Source organism: Mytilus galloprovincialis, chromosome 1 (assembly GCF_965363235.1).
Source record: "Mytilus galloprovincialis chromosome 1, xbMytGall1.hap1.1, whole genome shotgun sequence".
NCBI lineage: Eukaryota > Metazoa > Mollusca > Bivalvia > Mytilida > Mytilidae > Mytilus > Mytilus galloprovincialis.
In genome coordinates, this window is record NC_134838.1 from 101,232,587 (window position 1) to 101,252,211 (window position 19,625).

Here is a 19,625-nt window from a genome sequence, read left to right on the forward strand (position 1 = left end):
ATAAAAATATTATGCACCCTTTAAAACCTCTGATAAATATCCTGAATGCAATAAGGGAATGATCACCTTCAAGTGAAAACTAGCTTACTTAAAATTCCAATCAATATAAGAAAGAAACAAGAAAATAATAAATTTCATCTAAATAAAAGTAATGTGTCTGATTTATTACTTCATGACATTTACCACAGACTTTTATGGAATGACAGCAATAATGGACACATCATCTAACTTAAACAACTAGCTTGTATGGTTGACAAGGGGAAGCTATCAAATAATTTGGCAGTTTAAGCAGTCAATTATTCCTTCTTAAACATACAAACCCACATTTAACTAATAAATTTCTAGAAAATGAACTAATTAATTGGTAATACTCTCAAAACTTTGTACAATGTATTTAAAGTAAACCTAGTGTAATGCAAAATTTTGCATGATTTATTAAATGAAAGTAAATGTTGATTCATGAATTACATGATGTAGGTGTTAATTTGATTAGAATAACTGGGGTAAATATGGAAATATATTTTAGGTGGTAATTATACATGAAAATGATGTGTAAAACACACATACAGTAAACCACTACATTAGAAATGTGTAGCACAAACAAGACAAAACATACACAAACGTTATCTTCATCGTCACTGCCGGTAATGCTCTACAATAATCAGTGATTATATATCATTCAGAAGTAAATCTTTAAACAAAACAGTATAAAAGTATTATTTTAATAGTGTAACTCTTCAGGATGTTTCTAAATGCATTTATAATCAACTTTTTTGTTCTCACATCTTTTCCCACATACAGTAAACCACTACATTAGAAATGTGTAGCACAAACAAGACAAAACATACACAAACGTTATCTTCATCGTCACTGCCGGTAATGCTCTACAATAATCAGTGATTATATATCATTCAGAAGTAAATCTTTAAACAAAACAGTATAAAAGTATCATTTTAATAGTGTAACTCTTCAGGATGTTTCTAAATGCATTTATAATCAACTTTTTTGTTCTCACATCTTTTCCCTTTAGGTCTTAAATCTATAATGGTAGATTTATTGAAATTTCATAATTTAAAATATCCTGCAAGAAGAAAATACCAAAAATACTCAAAAAATTTATAATCTCTTGAAAAAAAAACTATTGACCATTTTCAGTCTCATTTTCAATTAAAAAAAATATATGGTTATCTCCCCTAGATGAAAGCTATTTTATATATGAGTATCAAAGAGTAAAAATAAAAAAAGAAGTATATTAAATTAATGATCTGTTAATGAGCTATAGATTATCTTTACAAAAATATGTTATAAATGCTTAGTTTTTAGTTTGAGATTAAGTTATAAACATTAAAAATAAAGAATTTTGTGCATTTGAGTAAATTCAAATGACAATGTCCTATCTTAAACTTTCATGTATACTGCAAGTGGTGTTTTGATTATATATTTTTGCCCCTTATGACTCCACAGTTGTTATGATTATTTTAAATGCACCATCTGTAAGAAATTCTAGTTGGAATTGGAAAGAATAACTCTTCAATGACCTTGTACGTTAAAACAAACATTTTAGCACTACAAGGGGAATAACCTTCTTTTAAGACATGAAATTATACTTTCATCAGAAATTGGAAATGAGAAAACATTTTTGATTTACTTTTGAGAATTGTTAGTTGGAAATGCATGCAATTGTTTTTAATTTATATATTAATTATAAACTTATATCAGGATTTAGGAATGTACAAGATTAAATCTAAAAATAAATATGTGCAGAATCGCATTATCATGTGCATCTGAACTATAAAAACTGTGATGTTAGCAATAAAATAACATTTAACAATAACAATATCTTTTTACAAATATTTGAATTAAAACATGTCTTTTTTGTCATGATTTAAATTTTTAACACTCTATGGAGGAAGAAATTAAGATATAAAAGGAAGGAATAAAACTGCAAATCAATCCTCAGAAAATTATATACCTCTGGTTCAGAATCTTTCTGCTGGAAATAAATGACATATTACATAAAATTTGTTAGAAAAAATACAACACATTTTTAGTATATTAAAAAAAAGTCAAAAGCAAGTGTTACTAAGTAAAGCATACTAGTAGACTGGGACAATTTTATTTTACTTTAAAATAATACAAGTTAAAAAGCAGGCTATTCTCAAGACTATCAGCTGTAAAAAAAATAGAATATAGGATCTGTATATTAAAGAAACGACAGTGAAGTGAGCTTTTTCCAACTGCATTTGTTCTCCTCTCTATGATCCTTGTGCATGGAATGGATAAAGCTGTAGTGTTGGATGATAATGGTTAATAACAAAAACTTAAGATTAATGAACTGCATAATTTCTCTATATCTAAATATAATGTACGACTTACAGCTGGTTTAGATGGATCTTTTCCTTTCTTTGTCTTCTTTGTCTCCTGTTTTTGTTCTCCCTCCTCTGTAGTAGGGACAGGAGCTGCCTCTGGAGCAGGAACAGGCTCTGTGGTGGGTACTGTTGTATCATCAACTGTTTCAACTATACATTGTTAAACAGCAATCAGTCAAGTAAATATTTTAGTTTCTAATTTAGTATCCCTATCTGAACTAACTTAGGTATGAAGAATATAAATGTAACGTTAACTCACTGAAACTGAATTGGAAGGACTTGTATATGAAAAGGACATTGGATAAAGATTTGATTTAGCTTTAAAATCAATTATCCTAAAAGTCAAAGTTTTTAAGATCTTAGTATTACATATAGGGAATAAAATGTAATTTTGCTTATTATATTTAAAGAGTGCAGTTGAAAAAGCCTATTGTATCATAGAATAGTGAGGAAGGTCAATTTCTTTCTGAAAATTATATGATAACATCTTTCATCCAAAATGACATTATTGCTTCAAATCAAGATGTCTATCCACTCTCGAGTTTAGAAAAAAAATATGCCATTAGTCAGGCCAGCAAACAAAACTAGAGGCTCTAAAGAGCCTGTGTCGCCCACCTTGGTCTATGTGCATATTAAATAAAGGACACAGATGGATTCATGACAAAGTTGTGTTTTGGTGATGGTGATGTTTTTGTAGATCTTATTTTTACTGAACATTCTTGCTACTTACAATTTTCTCTATCTATATAGACTTGGCTCTTTAGATACAGAGGAAATTTTTTTGTAAAAATTAACAAAAATTTACCAAATTAATGAAAATTGTTAAAATTTTAGTAAAAAGGGCAATATCTCCTTAATGGGACTTATTTTAAGATCTGACTTTGCTGAACATTATTGCTGTTTACAGTTTGTCTCTATCTGTATTAGTATTCAAGATAATAACCAAAAACCGAAAATTTCTTTAAAAATTACCAATTGCAAATAAAAAAAGCAACCCAACAACCAGTTGTCCAATTCATCTGAAAATTTCAGGGCAGATAGATATTGACTTGATAAACAAATTAATCCCTGTCAGATTTGCTCTAAATGCTTTGGTTTCAGAGTTATAAGCCAAAATCTACATTTTACCCCTATGTTCTATTTTTAGCCATGGTGGCCATCTTGATTGGTTGGCTGGGTCACCACACACATTTTTCAAACTAGATACCATAACAATGATTGTCGATAAATTTGGTTAAATTTGACCCAGTAGTTTCAGAGGAGATTTTTGTAAGTTTACAAAAATTGGTAAAAAATGACTATAAAGGGCAATAACTCCTTAAGGGGTCAACTGATCATTTTGGTCATGTTGACTTATTTGTAGATCTTACTTTTCTGAACATTATTGCTGTTTAAAGTTTATCTTTATCTATAATAATATTCAAGATAATAATAACCAAAAACGGCAAAATTTCCTTAAAATGACCAATTATGGGGCAGCAACTCAACAACCGGTTGTCCGATTCATCTGAAAATTTACAGGCAGATAGATCTTGACCTGATGAACAATTTTACCCCCATGTCAGATTTGCTCTAAATGCTTTGGTTACAGAGTTATAAGCCAAAATCTACATTTTAACCCTATGTTCTATTTTTTAAACTAGATACATCAATGATGATTGTGGCCAAGTTTGGTTAAATTTGGCCCAGTAGTTTCAGAGAAGATTTTTGTAAAAGTTAACAACGATGGACGACTACGACAGACGACAGATGACGACGACGGACGCCTAGTGATCAGAAAAGCTCACTAGGCCCTATGGGCCAGGTGAGCTAAAAATGATAGTAAAATGCAATTCTTCTGATAAGACAAGAAAAACTGAGAATATAGAACCAAGCATAGAATATTTTATATTGAAAATGCATATCAGATTTCTAAAACTCAGAATAAATCCGATGAAAAAAAAAGAGAAATACAATATAAATGCATATATTTTATAACTGAAAGATGTAATGCAAAATTTAGTTTAAAACATTCCTGCAACATTCAAGATGAAAGCTATCTTAAAATGACTACAACTAATACAGAGATATATATCTGTTTAAGTATGAAAATCTAACAACATTGATGCACTCTTCGTTGCTGAAATACCTGAGGAAAGAAAGTCAGTGCTTTCCCCTGTTGGAGCTCTCACTTCTATTGTAATGCCTATAGAAAATGTTCTAAGTAATGAATTCAATGTGTACAGTTCTGTTTTGTTGTTTAATTTAGCAATAATGAGTCATTAATATTGGTTTAAGGTGGTACCCAACACTTTCACTAAAATTAATTTGGCTCGTTTAATTTTTATAAAAATTTGTCAAAGTATTTACTTTGACACTTTAACAAAAATATAAAAATTAAAAAAAAATTTGAACCAACCGTTTTGTCAGAAAAATTACACTGGTTATATAGCAATTTGATAAACGCCAATTTTGATCATTGAGAAGCTTAATATTCCTTTTACAACACAACGTAATTAAAACGTTTAGCTAACTTTACAGAGTTATCTCCCTGCAGTGTTTGGTACCACCTTAAAACATTTAATCCAAATTTGCTAATGTCTATTACTTAAATTTATCATAAAACAAAATTTTTAGGTCGATAAAATTTAACAAAATTCAGTATAAAATATATTAACTGAGAAATTTAAAGTTCAGATGGTGACTCCTCAAAATGATTTTAGAGCATTAAATTTAATATAATCGGTATTGTACGTGTTACAATGTTTTTTTTTAGATATTACCCCATACTAATAAGATTCACAGATGCAGTACTGTCAAACTCAATTAAATATATTATCTGTGATTATCCGAGACTTACCAGCTGGAACTGGTTCTTCTGTAGGTTCTGGCTCAATCTAAAATCAAAGTTTTTTTGTTGTATACCGTTTTGAATTTGACATTAAAATACATATATATGATAAAATCAATTAGCATGTCAGAATAATATTGAAAAAGGCACATTTTAAATCTGTGATATGCGTAACAAGTACTTCTATCAGTGAACTTATAAGGTGACCTATAGCTGCACAGTGTAATATCTGCGATTATTCCGGGAACGTCACGCACAAACCTTCGGCACATTTACTTGTCACGTAACGTCGCTACGGCGATACCAATTGTATATTTTGTAGCCATTATTAAATTACTATCTGAACCATCCAGTCTTGCTCTGATCTTTCACACAGATCTATTGTCATTTGGTCTCTGTCTCATTAGTACTCTTGCCATATCATTTTATTTCCATATTTCAAAACTTTTTATCAATTGACTCACAAATCATCCATATTTTGACCAAGCTAGAGTTTGTTGTAGTGTGGGTTATTGTCCATTGTTGAAGGTATGGTGACCTCAAGATGTATTTATTAAATACATGTATAGGTTTTGATTGGCTGATTTCAATCATTAATACATACTCATTCCCTGTCAAGCCATATGAATATCAGATAGAAATAATTTGGTATCAACAAGCTTAGACAAAACAGCATTTAGACCAGGGCTTCCAAAAAACATTTGAGCCAGCCAGACATTTTATATCTGATCCCGATTTTAATCCCTTAAGACTTAGTCACAAAAGGCAATTATGGTAATCAGATGGCCATTCAAATGATAATGACATTAGATTAAAAAACGATTTTAAACTTTAATTTGATGTTTGGATGTAAACTGTTAAATTGGCAGTGCATCATTCAAAGTGTGCACATCAGCGTGCTCATATCTGCCATAGACTCTTTATTTGTGCAAAATGACATGTCAAAAACTTTATTTTCGTTTTTAAAATCATGTTTTTCTAAAACTGGATGTTGACTTGACAATGGTAAAACATGGACCATAAACGGATACGTAAAATCCGTGTACGTTTACAAAGCATGACTGAGTGAAGAAGCTCTTTCCACATTATTTCTTCAACAAAATACTTGAAATGAACTTTGAGATACAGGTATCAATGATAATTTTAGCATTTTGAAGAAATAAAGGATGCATAATTAAATTTCCCACCTTTGCACCTGCGCACACGTGTTCTAGTTCATTCGACGTAGTTCTGACGATTTTTCATTTAAACCTTCGAAAATTTTTCATCAAATCATGTATATAAACTAATTTCTTATGATTTTAATCTTTTGGACTAAATCAATGAACTACAAACCGCTGAAATGTAAGAAAATAATTGTGAATAGACCGGTCAATTTATACGATGTCCGGTACTGAACAGTTTACCTGTCACCTGAACAGGTAGATATCACCTGTCCAACAACTAATTAGCCTTGATTAAAATTAGAAAGTATTGATGTATGGGTTGTTTTGATAGTAATTAATCATCATGTCACTTTTATGACCGGAAATGTGTGGATGCAATGGTTTGGTCAAAAAGATCGTGAATTATGAAATGACCGAAAAAGCCTTGAAAACTAAAATGTATATGACCGTTTCATGCTTTGCCCAGCCGGACTTTTACCGGACATTACACAAATGTCCGGAATATATGACCGTTTTGGAAGCCCTGATTTAGACTGACTCTTTTTCATTTTTTAATTGTAAGCTTTACTTTGTCAATATTGATTATTACCTGTGGCATTGTTTCTCCATTTTTGTGTGCTTCTAAAGCATTATTAACTAAATCATCCACACATAAAATTTCAACTCTTCTTTCTGAAAAACAAAACAATCAAATTGTAAGTTGTAAGTATGTTTATACAAGTATAAGACAATACAAGAACTATTCTTTTAAATCACAATAAGCGTTCATTTTTAAATATACTGAAATGAAAATATAATTCACACTTGACTTTATCGTATACCCTATAATAGAAACTATTGTATATTTATTAATGAATAAGTCAAATTGTTACACAACTTACAATTTCATACAATACAAAAATGTAAGATTTTTAGCAAAATGCTCTTTTGAATGAATCAGACAAAATTTCTTTTAGGAATGATTTTTAAGTTTAGGTATTAATGCAATTATTGAAAGAATAACTTTGAGGGTTATATAGTTTATATCAGTTGATGGCTGATGGCATACAGTTTTGTTGTTATCTCCCTTTTTTAGCACTTTCCTTTTCTAGATTTAGTTATTCAATTCAAATATTCTACCTTGTGTTAATTTCTTCAGTACAGATGATTTTCCACTAAATACTTTGCCCAATATACATGCTCTGATTGGGAAGGGGGGGAACTCTGGCGGTGGTGGAGGAGGCTGAAAATATAATACATATAAAATATAACAGTGATTACCAGAAATATTGTACAACACCCCACCCCACACTAAACACATACACCAACATCTGACTCCACCAAGAAAACAGATGAAAGGTTAAGTACTTTCTATTATGATTTTTTTTTATTTTGTTAATTTTAATTTTATAATGAGAATGAAATTTAAATAAAAGAGCCAACATTTACTTAATTCATTGTACAACATATAACTTTCTTCATTTCACAAACTGGACATATATGCTTAATTTGATTGATGAAAAGCAACATTTACATCTTTCAATATAACTTTTACATGATAAACACAGCAAATTAAGTCAGTGGGAAAGAGTACAGAATTTTATCTGTGAGTAGGGGTAAGAAAGATAATATTCAGTAAAACAACTGATATAATACACCAAGGAACCAAATGAAGAGGAGCAATTGTCATATATTTGTATGAATAAAAAGATATAAAGCAAACAGAAATTATACACAAAACAAGCAAAAAGTCACAAAAGACTTTGTTTAAATGAAAAGATAAAGGGCAAGACAAACAGAAATGAGACACAAAACAAACAAAACTTTTACAGTGCAAGTACTATTTTTTCTAGAGAAATATTTTCTCTGAAAAGTATGAATTATAATAATTATTTCATTATGATACAATGTATAAAGAAAGATCTTGTGTAATATAAGATATAGAGTGGGACTTATACAAAAGAAAAGGTCAATAACTCAAGAATGTTTTAAGCAATTCTAGTACATACAAAGAGAATTGTTCTAAAAAGCTGGAAAAGATATCCCACATAACAGTGGTTTTAAATAATATAAAAATAATAATATTTTACACAATGCACATATATTCTTCAATGACACTTTTACTTTACCTAATTTATTAAGAAATTCAATTTTTAGTATTTATGATTTTCATTTTTTTATAATCTGAACCAGGGACTTGACTGGTGACTTATAACGATGTCTATACACATTATCAGACTGATCTCGGCCATAGCTGATGTCACGTGACTTTATAGCAAATCATTTCACATTCACAATGTTTTCTTGAACTATATGTTCAAGTTTAACAAAAAATTGTTTTTATGAAATTTTATATGCTGTTTTTCAAAAGATTTCTCAGATTGTTTTTTAAATATTGATCTCTGAACTTTGAGGTTTTTGTTCGTTGAATTTTCAGTAGCTGCCATCTTGTTTGACATATAAACCATTTTACACAACTGGGATGTTCTTCAAAACAATACGTCTAAGTTTAATAATTCATCATTATTTCAAAATCTTATATTTTTTTGTCATCGTGAATGGCTATTATTCAGATCTTATATTAACAAATAAAAATAATTATATAACAACAATGTACTGTGAAATATATGAATAACTACTAGCATCGTATATCAGAGATACGAAACTAAGTTTATTGTTGGGTGGTAGCTTTAAACAGACGGCTTAGTAATCATTTAAAATCAATAGAGACGAGTCCCGTTAGCATAGAGAGACCCTGTCTGAACTTGCTAATGGTTTTGTGAATACTGTGAAGGGATTTTATGTCAATAAAAACCATCCCTTTTTTCTTCTACTTATTTTGTTATATATTATAAGTATAATGTCTGCCTTTGTTTTGCTTGTGTTGTTCATTTGTTGTCTTTCTGATGTAAACACTATATTTCCTTTAATTCATAAAAAAACATCTTTGCAGGGATAGGGTTAAGATCCAGTCCCTACTCTTCACAGTGGCAGATGAAGTCAGAATTGGATTGAATTCTATTGGTCACAGTTGAAATTTTCTGCATCCAATAAAAAAATCTCATGTTAAAGTCGTAAAAGTAAATAACAATTATTGTGTGCTGATTTTGCTACAAGTCTTTACCCCCTAATTATAAGACCATATTTAGTGTTTCCTTAAAAGTTCTTAATCAACTAATTGAAGTTCTTATGTATGTTCCTCATGAAAATGTTGGAATGTCAACTTATATTTGCAGTTCCTGCTTCAGGAAATTTGTAAACATTGGACACAATTTTATAACGTCTACACTAAATAAAATTCAAGTTAGAATGGTGTATTCGAAGTGGATGTGACCTCAATCTCAAAAACTAGATGGCGCAACACAATTTACTCAAATTGTGTCTTATTCCACCAAGGTTAAAGAGTAGAGCGTCTGCATGCAAGATGTAAAACCTGGACAATATCTTTAAGTATGATTAACTTACTGTTGGTGGATGAACCATATTGAACAGCCTCTGTATAATGTGTCCTACAATAGGATTATCTCTGGGAGGTTTGCTGATTTCTCCTCCTTCTGGAGGCTGCCATTCTCCAACCATATTCTGTAATGGATACAAATAAGAAGAAATGTTAGCTTAGTTTTAGACTACATGTTTACCTCAAAATATTTCTTGTTCCCAAATATGTTTTAAATTAACTACATTTGTACCTGTTGTAATTATTATTTAATCAATATAAATTTAAAAGTATCTTTAGCTATGTTCCATTAAGATTTCTGGTATTTATTTTTTGCTACAAAACTGATCAACTTTTGCAGGAGTTGAATATTCTTTCGTGGCAAAACAATGTGCATTAGTTACAATGTTATTTAACAGTAAAAACAACACCACAAATGGTGCATTTATTACCATTTATCTGGAAATATTCAGTGTCTAATTATCTTTATGCTTTTTACAGAGAGAATTACCCTATGCAAATATTTGAATACACTTTAAAATGCTATGAAATGCAATCTAGGAACAGCAATGATTTAACTGTCCCTTTTAAAACCCAAATGCAAACCAAATCAACACAATATTGTCTCAATTCAGACTATACATTCCACCATTCAACTTCTTTGTTTTATGAAGAAATTTTTATAATAAACAAACCTTATATTCCATAAAATCTGTTTCATCGAGTAAGTTCTGTCTTTCTTGTTCTAAGATTTGTTCTGGTGTAGGTTCTGTGCTCTCAATAGGTTGTGGTGGTTCAAATAATGGTTTACCTTCAGTAAATAGTACTTTCCAATCTCTCATCAACTTTGGAGGCAACAATCTGTAACATCCATATATCAGTTGAAATAAATGCCATGTCTATATTTCTTATTAAAATTTTTTTTTTCATTTTTTTCAGTTCAAATTTTGAAAATTTTAACTTATTTCATAAAATTATTAAAAAAATGGATAAATCAGACAAGTGCTGTAATCATTCATTATATATTTTTATATTTGCCGATGTTTGATTTAGTAATTTTTTTTGTTTAAAAACACTTTATTTTAAATAAAAAAATAATAAGACTTACTGATTAGTAAGTTCTCTGTATTCTGCTACTTTACATGAGAAGTCACAGATTTGATTGACAACTTCATCACACATCTCATAGTGTTTATGGTATCTATCTTCGGCCCTCTCGGCTGCAATTTTATCATGTAGTTCTTGGTCCTTCTGGGTCTGTTCTGCATATTCCTCTTTAGCTAATCTGGCTAGTTCCTAAAAAAAGAAAGAGTCTTGGTATGTACACTACTAGTTGATCAATATATGTAATAATAATGGAAGAAATACAGGATGATTACCATTTTCACAATAACTATACAGGAAATACGGTTAACACAGCATAACTTATACTGTGGATTTATTTATTTTCGTGGGTACCATTTTTTGTGGTTTGAGGGAAAATTGCATATTCGTCTATATTTAATTTTGTTGTTTTGGCAAATCTGCATACAATCCCTTCGAAAATTTGTAATTCGTTGAACATTTAAATTCGTGGTAATCCTGTACCCACGAAATCCACGAAAATTGGTATTGAACGAATATTAATGAATCCACAGTAAGTCATTAATTAAACAGTATAACTTATAAGCCTTGAACAATAAAGTATAATCTTAGCTAATTTTAGAAGCAAGATTTTGGGTAAAATATGCTCCTGGTAGTTTAACCAACTTACATATGTATACATTCTAAATCATTCTGAATACATGTTTTGCATTTATTTCTTGAATGATTAATTTCTTTAACATTTTAAACATGAAATCATAATTCACATTCTCAACAGAATAATAAATATTCTTGAAAAAATTAGATAACTTGTTTTTAAATAACGTAGGTATTATGAATTATCAAAAATCTTACAGCCTCTCTGTTTAGTGCATTTTCAAAATCTTTCAGTCTAGCTTGTTCATATTGTAGTTCTCTTGTAATCCTATTCTTCTTGATAACTTCTTTTTCATGCCTTGCCTGCAGTAATTGTACGGCTATTCTACGTTCTTGTTGGGATTGTCTCATCAGTCTATTAACTAACATCTCTTCTCGCCTAGCGTCCTATCATAATAAAAACAATAAAGATTAAGATGAAACTTAATTGTACAGCTATGTCTTTGAAAAATTGATATTGATAGGACATTAAATCATTTTATGCCAGTAATGGCATCAAATGACATTTGAGAGACATCAGTTATAAATAACAAGAATATGTCCATAGTACATGACTACACAGAGGCCCTATTCACACTATCATTTTCTATGTTCAGTGGACCATAAAATTGCTGTCATAACTCTAATTTTGCATTAAAATTAGAAAAATCATATTGTAGGGAACATGTGTACTTAGTTTCAAGTTGATTGGACTTCAACTTCATCAAAAACTATCTTGACGAAAACCTTTAACCGGAAGCAGGACAGAGGGATGAACGAACAGACGACTGAAAAAAAAACATAATTAAAATTTTCAAATCTAATTAATATTCTTCATGTTCTATATAAAGCAAGTTATGATGTATACTCAAATTTCTAACCTCAAACCCCGATCATATAAAATGTTCATTTGTTTACATAGAATTTTAAATGTTGGTAGTTTAAGATATTACCTCTTGCCCTGCATGAGCTTTCATCTGATCAACTAAAACTTTTCTCCTTCGTTTTTCTCTTTCTGCACGAGCTGATGCATCTTCTTGAAGTCTCTTTCTTATCTTACCAATATAATCATCATTTGAAGCAGGTTTGATTAGTTCTACCTGGTCCATCATATTTTCCTCATCCCCTCTGGACATGATGTACTTCATATCAATGTCATCACTAATGAAAAAATAATAACAACATCAATATGATGACAAAGTATTAAGTGAAATAAAAGTTACTTCTTACAGTACAATCTGTAGTTTCTGGCACTGATCATTCATTTTTTCACAAAATAATGTTAACAGCAAGTCCAAATTTTTTTCAGAAAGAGTAACATGCAAATATTAAAAAGATTGAAACAAAGTAACCAAATGCCTAGATCTTGAGACATAAACAAACAATAACCATTATATATAGAAAACAGGCTAAGTTGAAGAGTCTTTTAAAGTCTTTTCAAATACATACAGTAGCAAATTAACCATTAAAATTACAAATGACAACATTGTCTCAATAAATGCTTGACTAAGTAACTACCTGTCTTCTGTTTGCGGTAAAATCATTTTCATTTTATCTTCAAATTGTGAAATTGCATCAACAGTTTCCTAAAAATAAAGAAATATAATATAACCTATCCATTATTATTGAAATCTTGTTTACAAAAAAATCTTTCCATTGCAAACAATCAATGACAGTTTTGTTTGTTAACTAAGTCTAAGGTGCACTCACAACCCTGTTTCAAATTAACTAATGGAATTATTACAAGTAACAAGATACAGCAATTTCTTCAAAGAGAGTTATTGATAGGTTTGTGCAAAGTTTCAACTTTTAAGTTTTTTATGAAATGAAGAATATTAAAAAGATTTCAGAGTAGACATTATGCGTACATTTCAAATTTCTTCCCTCAGTAAACATTGTGTAAGAGCGGTTATTCAAACAAATAAAATACTGGCAAATTATTTACTTGGTTCTTGTATGCATTCTGTATCCATGGATCCCAAAATTATTTGAAAATAAATCAAAACCAATGTGATTTCAAGAAATGACTTAGAAGTAGGCAGTCTTCACGCTGAACTGCTAAATCTACAGGCCCGCAGCTCAATTTTTGAAAAATTTTAGTTAGATTCTGTTGGCCTGTAGGTCTGATTTTTACAGGCCCGAGAGCAATTTTCCAGCCTGGGCTGCCACTCGGCATGAAGACTGAGTAGGGTTTCTATGATTTCATATTTTGTACATTTATTGTAATGTCAGAGATCCATAACTTATTGTCTCTAGTTTTATTTTTTTAACTTCAAAATATAGACATGAATGGAAGTCTTAACTAAGAAGTTCAACTTTCCATTATTTATTTATTTTAATATTTTTTACCATTATTCTTCAACTCATTCACACTTGAATTATTTTTCATGTTGTTTTTTAGTGCTTTATTGATTGTTACAATTACTGAAAAAAGAATTTTTAAATGCAGATTATGTAAATATAGCATACACAAAGATTAAAAATTCTTTTCTGTTGTTTATATCAAAATGATAAATGTTTACCTCTGCCTCTCTTTTTTTCTTTATATCTCTCTTTCTCTGTATGGCTTTTGCTGTAGTCTGTGGTGGCGGTTTTGGTATATGGACAGTTGCAGCTCTGTTAATAAGTTTAAGAAATAAGTTCTCATTAATTGACAAAATATGAATACTATAAAATCTAATTATACTCTCTCTTATAATACTATGTTGGTCTACATACAGAAAATATACTCTATGACCGAGACTAAAACAAATATCCAAAAAAGATGTTCTATTTGCTATAACCTTTTAAATACTGTATTTCTGTATATCAAACACAACATAGTATAACAATAAAAATCAGAAACAACAAGTACAAGTGTATTTTCATTTATGCATGAATAAAAGTCTACTCTTGGTGCTATAATGAGAGTCATCCGTCCAAAATATATAATTGCACTGGTTGAACATGCATACAAACGGTCAAGTGTTATGAATTTTTATGAACAGACAAAAAACTTAATTTTAAGATTTTTTGCAATTTCATCAAAACAGTCATTTATCATTTGTTTTTCATTTTTCGATAGTCTTTATATAGGTATCATACACAATAATGAGCAATTAAATGTTTACAAATAATAAATAAAAGTTGACTAAAATATAGATTTTTTTCTTATAGAAGAAACTTACTGTATCTTGGCAACTATTTCACTTTGTTTATCTCTCATGAACTTTGACCTCTCTAGTAATTTCTGTCTATGATCTTGTTGTTGTTCCCTTATCCTCTCTTGTTCCAAAAACCTCTCTTTAAATGCTGTTTTTTCCATTTCAATTTGTTTATCATGAAACCTTGTAATGACTTCATTCAGATTCAAATCTGTCTGTCTAGGTGTAGCATGTTTCAGTCTCTGGAAAAATAATTACTGTAATTGATTAAATATTGCATTAATAGGTGTCAAGGACTTCAAACTTCATTCTTCTATACTCCAACTGAGCTGTACGTAATTGAACAAATCATATTCTTAGTGTCAAAAATAATATGGAGCTTAAAACCTTAAACAGAGTAAAGCTTTTCACTAAACTCTGTACATAAATGTACAACATGTATTTTTATAGTTAGAATGGAAAATTTAAGAAATAAGACTTTTGGTTTTAAAAAACAACAACTTTAAAGTCAGGTTTTTATTTGGGTCATGAAAATTCTTGGTGTACATTTAAAGCAGGCCATGGTTTATTTTCCCTTCATTCAATTGAAATCTTTACCTCTTTATATATACCACTCTCAACTGCATTCAGTTTAGCAGGAGCAGCTGGTCTCATAGTTTCCATTGCAACACCAGTCAGATTAGCCTTCTTCTTGTTTTGTAATGCTATATATAGCTGGTACATCAATCTTGTAGCAGTACCATGCTTTTCTGTCATGATATCTCTGGCCACATTTGTATCAAATGGAATACCAAGGAGGTGTAAAACTGGCTCAATTCTTGTAAAATTGTTGAGCTTAGAGTCAGATGTTCTGCAAAATTAAATTACGTTAAAATTTTAAACAAAATTAGCATTTTTTGGTACATTTAATTGATGGATCAAAGTCATATCTGGCCCTTTTAAAGCGTTGTTATACTGTTTGGGGTTCACTCATTGTAGAAGGCCATATGGTGAATGATAATTGTTTAAATCATTGTCCTTTAGTCTCAGGTGGATAGTTGTTACTTGGCTCAATGTAATCATACCACAATTCCTCAATATTAAATAAAAAGTAAGTCATATTTTATATTTGTGATGATCGCAATGTATATTTATTTCAGTGAAAAATTCAGATAAAAATCAAGTTTTATTTGATAATACATTGGACAGAAACAGGGATCATGAGTAACCAAAAGTTACTCACTGTCAAATCTCTAAGAGTAGAATTCTAATACAGAATATTTGTATTTTAACATTTTTATATATGTTAAACTGTTTACAGCGAACAGGGAAAGACTTGAATACGTGAACAACTATACATTTTCTATTTTTCATATGTTCTTATCGGTCAAAACATAATTCTACTAAATATAAGAATAATCATAAAATATAATCTGACTAATGTCATGTCACAAATATTAAATATAAATACATGTGCTTTATGTGACTGTTTTAAAAGACTACTAGTACTCCATAAACAACGTTTAACACCAGTCAAATGCAATAATTGCCCCATCTTTAACTGTAATCAAACTTTAACTTACTTGCTTTGGGAAAACTGATCAAAATCATCCTGTAAACCATTTTTCTGTAATACTTCACCAATTAAGAACCCAGAAGCAAAATCTCGAGAAAATGTTGCTTGTTCTGTAAAAAAAAAAGATGTTTATGTAACTTGTAAGTTTGAATCTATTCATACATAATCAGTAAATAATAATCAATATTTTTCATGGCAGACCTTATAATTTCATTGTAAAGAAGTAAAGGATACATACATGTACAATGTGTATATATGAATGATAATACTATAGTTTGAGGGATATTTTAAAGTCATGTTCACAAATAAAAAAAATCATAAACATGACCGTCTTCCATATGGAGCTTTCCCCTGAAAATTTGACATCTTCAAGTCAAGGTTTTTCAGTGTAAATAAATACTTTTCCATTGTGGGCGTTAGATTTTTTCTATTATGATGTCAAAATTTTATAGGAACCTTTGAGATGTCCAGTTATGCCTAATGGCGGACATATAGCAATAAGCATGATAAGGTTTATTTCTTTATCTTTATTTGGTGGATACATAAGTTCGTGGACTTCCGGAAATCCTAAATATCTTGCATGCGGTTATTGTTATGACGTCATCAATGGCATGATTGGATTGCTATAGGATATCCCTAAACCAACAACATACAAAACAAGTGAAACTGCAAGCTACTGCTCACTGATGATACCCCAGCCGCAAGTGGATAATATTAATAGTGTTCGGTAAACAGGAAGTTGTCGAGTGATGAATCTGAAAACGCATCACACGGTATAACTGACTTATATAAATCCTGAAACCAAATTTCAGAAATCCTTGTATTGTAGTTCCTGAGAAAAATGTGACGAAAATTTTCAACTTGGCTATCATGTGTAAAATCATACAAGTGTTCGGTAAACAGGAAGTTGTCAAGTGATGAATCTGAAAACGCATCACACGGTATGGCTGACATATATAAATGTTGATACCAAATTACAGAAAGGGTGGATGTGTAGTTCCTGAGAAAAATGTGACGAAAATTTTCAACTTGGCTATCATGTGTAAAATCATACAAGTGTTCAGTAAACAGGAAGTTGTCAAGTGATCAATCTGAAAACGCATCACACGGTATAGCTGACTTAGATAAACCCTGAAACCAAATTTCAGAAATCCTTGTATTGTAGTTCCTGAGAAAAATGTGACGAAAATTTTCAACTTGGCTATCATGTGTAAAATCATACAAGTGTTCGGTAAACAGGAAGTTGTCAAGTGATGAATCTGAAAACGCATCACACGGTATGGCTGACATATATAAATGTTGATACCAAATTACAGAAAGGGTGGATGTGTAGTTCCTGAGAAAAATGTGACGAAAGTTTCATGGGACGGACTGACTGACGGACGGACGGACAGACAGAGGTAAAACAGTATACCCCCCCTTTTTTAAAGCGGGGGTATAATGAATCCCATCGTTTCAAGCAAGGTAAGACTTATTACTTATTTATTTAATAAACAAAACGGCTGATTTCACCTATTTCTTTAATTGTCTTATTTCCAACGACCAATTTTATTCCCAAGCTATAATTCCAAATCCAAGTGTTGTCTGATTACGCTACTTTCCAATGAACATTATCATGTGATAAACAAGGAGAATCCCTGTCAGCCAAAAATATCTATGGAACTCAATCAGTGTCGTAATCTTATATCTTAAAAGATGACTTTTGGTTTATCAAATGAACTTCAAAAAAGAGTTATTGAGCACAATTCTTGTAAATTAAGTTTAACTAACGTTGATTACTGAGTTTTATAGAGGATTTGTGTAAACAGTTTTAACTTATTGTGTATTTATTTGTTTTGTTTAAAAAATAAAAAGATTCAAAATTATTATTTCTATTTTTTAATATTTTACAGGTTCAATTTGAAAGGCAGAAGATAAGTAGAAAGAAAATGAAAATTATCAGTGTTCCAGCTAGGATTTCAAAAGGGCAGGGTGCCAACCCTGAAAAAGGGCATTTAACGTGTGATATGATAATATGAAAAGGGCATGTTTTAATAAAGATATTAATCAAACATTGTGTTTATTTGTTAAAATCACTGGTTATACAAGAACTACTGTACATCATTAGACCATATAGAACTCTATCTTTCTACTTTTTAGGCTGAAAAACTTGTCAAGCAGCTTGTCACACACGTTTTTAAATCATTGCTTGGCACAGTTTAGCTTTATATGCAGCATGTTTTAAAAGGTGTCCTGCTTCATTCTGTTTCTATGTTCTGACACACTTTACCAGTTTCAACTTTCTACCTCTGCTGTGCTTAATGGCAATACAGCACAAAACAGCTGTGCTCAGTAAATGCCCAATATTAGGATTTATATATATATATAGCAACAGTGAAAATTTGTATTAAAAATAAAGAAGACAAAAAAAGATGACCAAGGCACCCTACCAACACTGCTACTAAGACCCTCTTTAACTTTTCCCATAACTCAAAATAGCTAAACATATATATTCTTAAGCAAGAAGTACATGTATGTAGACATATTTTAGAATATGTTAAGTGGGTCACTCAATGCTAGGAAAAAATTAGATTGAGTTATCTTTTTTTAGTGGGGTGTGCTCCTTCTTTGGAGGATTATAAATATAATCAGTACGTAGAAGATGTAAATATTATTATAAACAATATGGCGGCCGATTTTGATATTTTCGTATCAAAAATGAGGGCAGTCAATGACAAATACGTCTGGATTTGCTATTTATTTCACGGAGAACAAGTAAAATGATGTTTCCTCGAGTTGTTTGTGGTTTTCAACTTTCTGTCATTACGCTACGGTAAACATTGCAAATGTGCCCAAGTTGTCGTATGCACATTTCTTCAAAGATAATTGCCGACCGACTGATTCTATTTGAATGAATTAATGTTGATGATCATTAATGACTCATCCACTAAACGGATTACCTATAACAACAGATTATGACACCAGCTGTAACCGTTGATTAGCTTGGGTGGTAAAAAAAGTCATAAACTTTTCACCAGGTAAAATTTAGTAATTATAACGGATCATATCAATACGAACAAAATAATATACAATCGATCTTTAAAAAAGGCAGGGCGCTCTGGAAACTGTAAAAAGGGCACAGGGCGGCATTCGGGAAAGGGTGGGCGCCGCGCCCTCTGAAAACGGCCTAGCTGGAACACTGATTATGATAATGATATATACATTTGTAAATTGTTTGACTGTTTTCAGTTTTATCTTTATTTAACATTTACAGTTGACAGTTCTTTATTAACAGTTGGACTACTTTTGAGTTTTGAACATTTGCTTGATTTTTATAAATGTGAACTTTATCTTCTGTGGAAAAAATAATCATGATTCCAAAGGAAAAACATGACTGAACTGTAGCTTTAATCTCATTTTTTTTTTATAATTAATGGGAAGTAAAAGTA

General features: G+C 30.4%; 1 protein-coding gene across 4 annotated transcripts in view; it reads right to left on the reverse strand.

The window, feature by feature from the left end:
- LOC143047451 (sperm flagellar protein 2-like) overlaps positions 1–19,625 on the reverse strand; it is a 38,525-nt gene that overhangs the window by 17,841 nt on the left and 1,059 nt on the right. Inside the window, exons 2-16 of one of the 4 annotated variants that reach the window (XM_076220526.1) lie at positions 16,205–16,307; positions 15,240–15,492; positions 14,667–14,884; positions 14,022–14,115; positions 13,018–13,085; positions 12,453–12,660; positions 11,719–11,907; positions 10,889–11,076; positions 10,476–10,641; positions 9,810–9,926; positions 7,485–7,587; positions 6,955–7,037; positions 5,209–5,245; positions 2,377–2,510; positions 1,973–1,993 (exon numbers count right to left, since the gene is read on the reverse strand). In XM_076220526.1, the coding sequence (XP_076076641.1) occupies positions 1,973–1,993; positions 2,377–2,510; positions 5,209–5,245; positions 6,955–7,037; positions 7,485–7,587; positions 9,810–9,926; positions 10,476–10,641; positions 10,889–11,076; positions 11,719–11,907; positions 12,453–12,660; positions 13,018–13,085; positions 14,022–14,115; positions 14,667–14,884; positions 15,240–15,492; positions 16,205–16,307 (1,982 nt within the window). Of the gene's footprint in view, positions 1–1,972; positions 1,994–2,376; positions 2,520–5,208; positions 5,246–6,954; positions 7,038–7,484; positions 7,588–9,809; positions 9,927–10,475; positions 10,642–10,888; positions 11,077–11,718; positions 11,908–12,452; positions 12,661–13,017; positions 13,086–14,021; positions 14,116–14,666; positions 14,885–15,239; positions 15,493–16,204; positions 16,308–19,625 lie in introns of all 4 variants that reach the window. The other 3 variants (XM_076220520.1, XM_076220519.1, XM_076220533.1) reach the window with 3 other exon arrangements.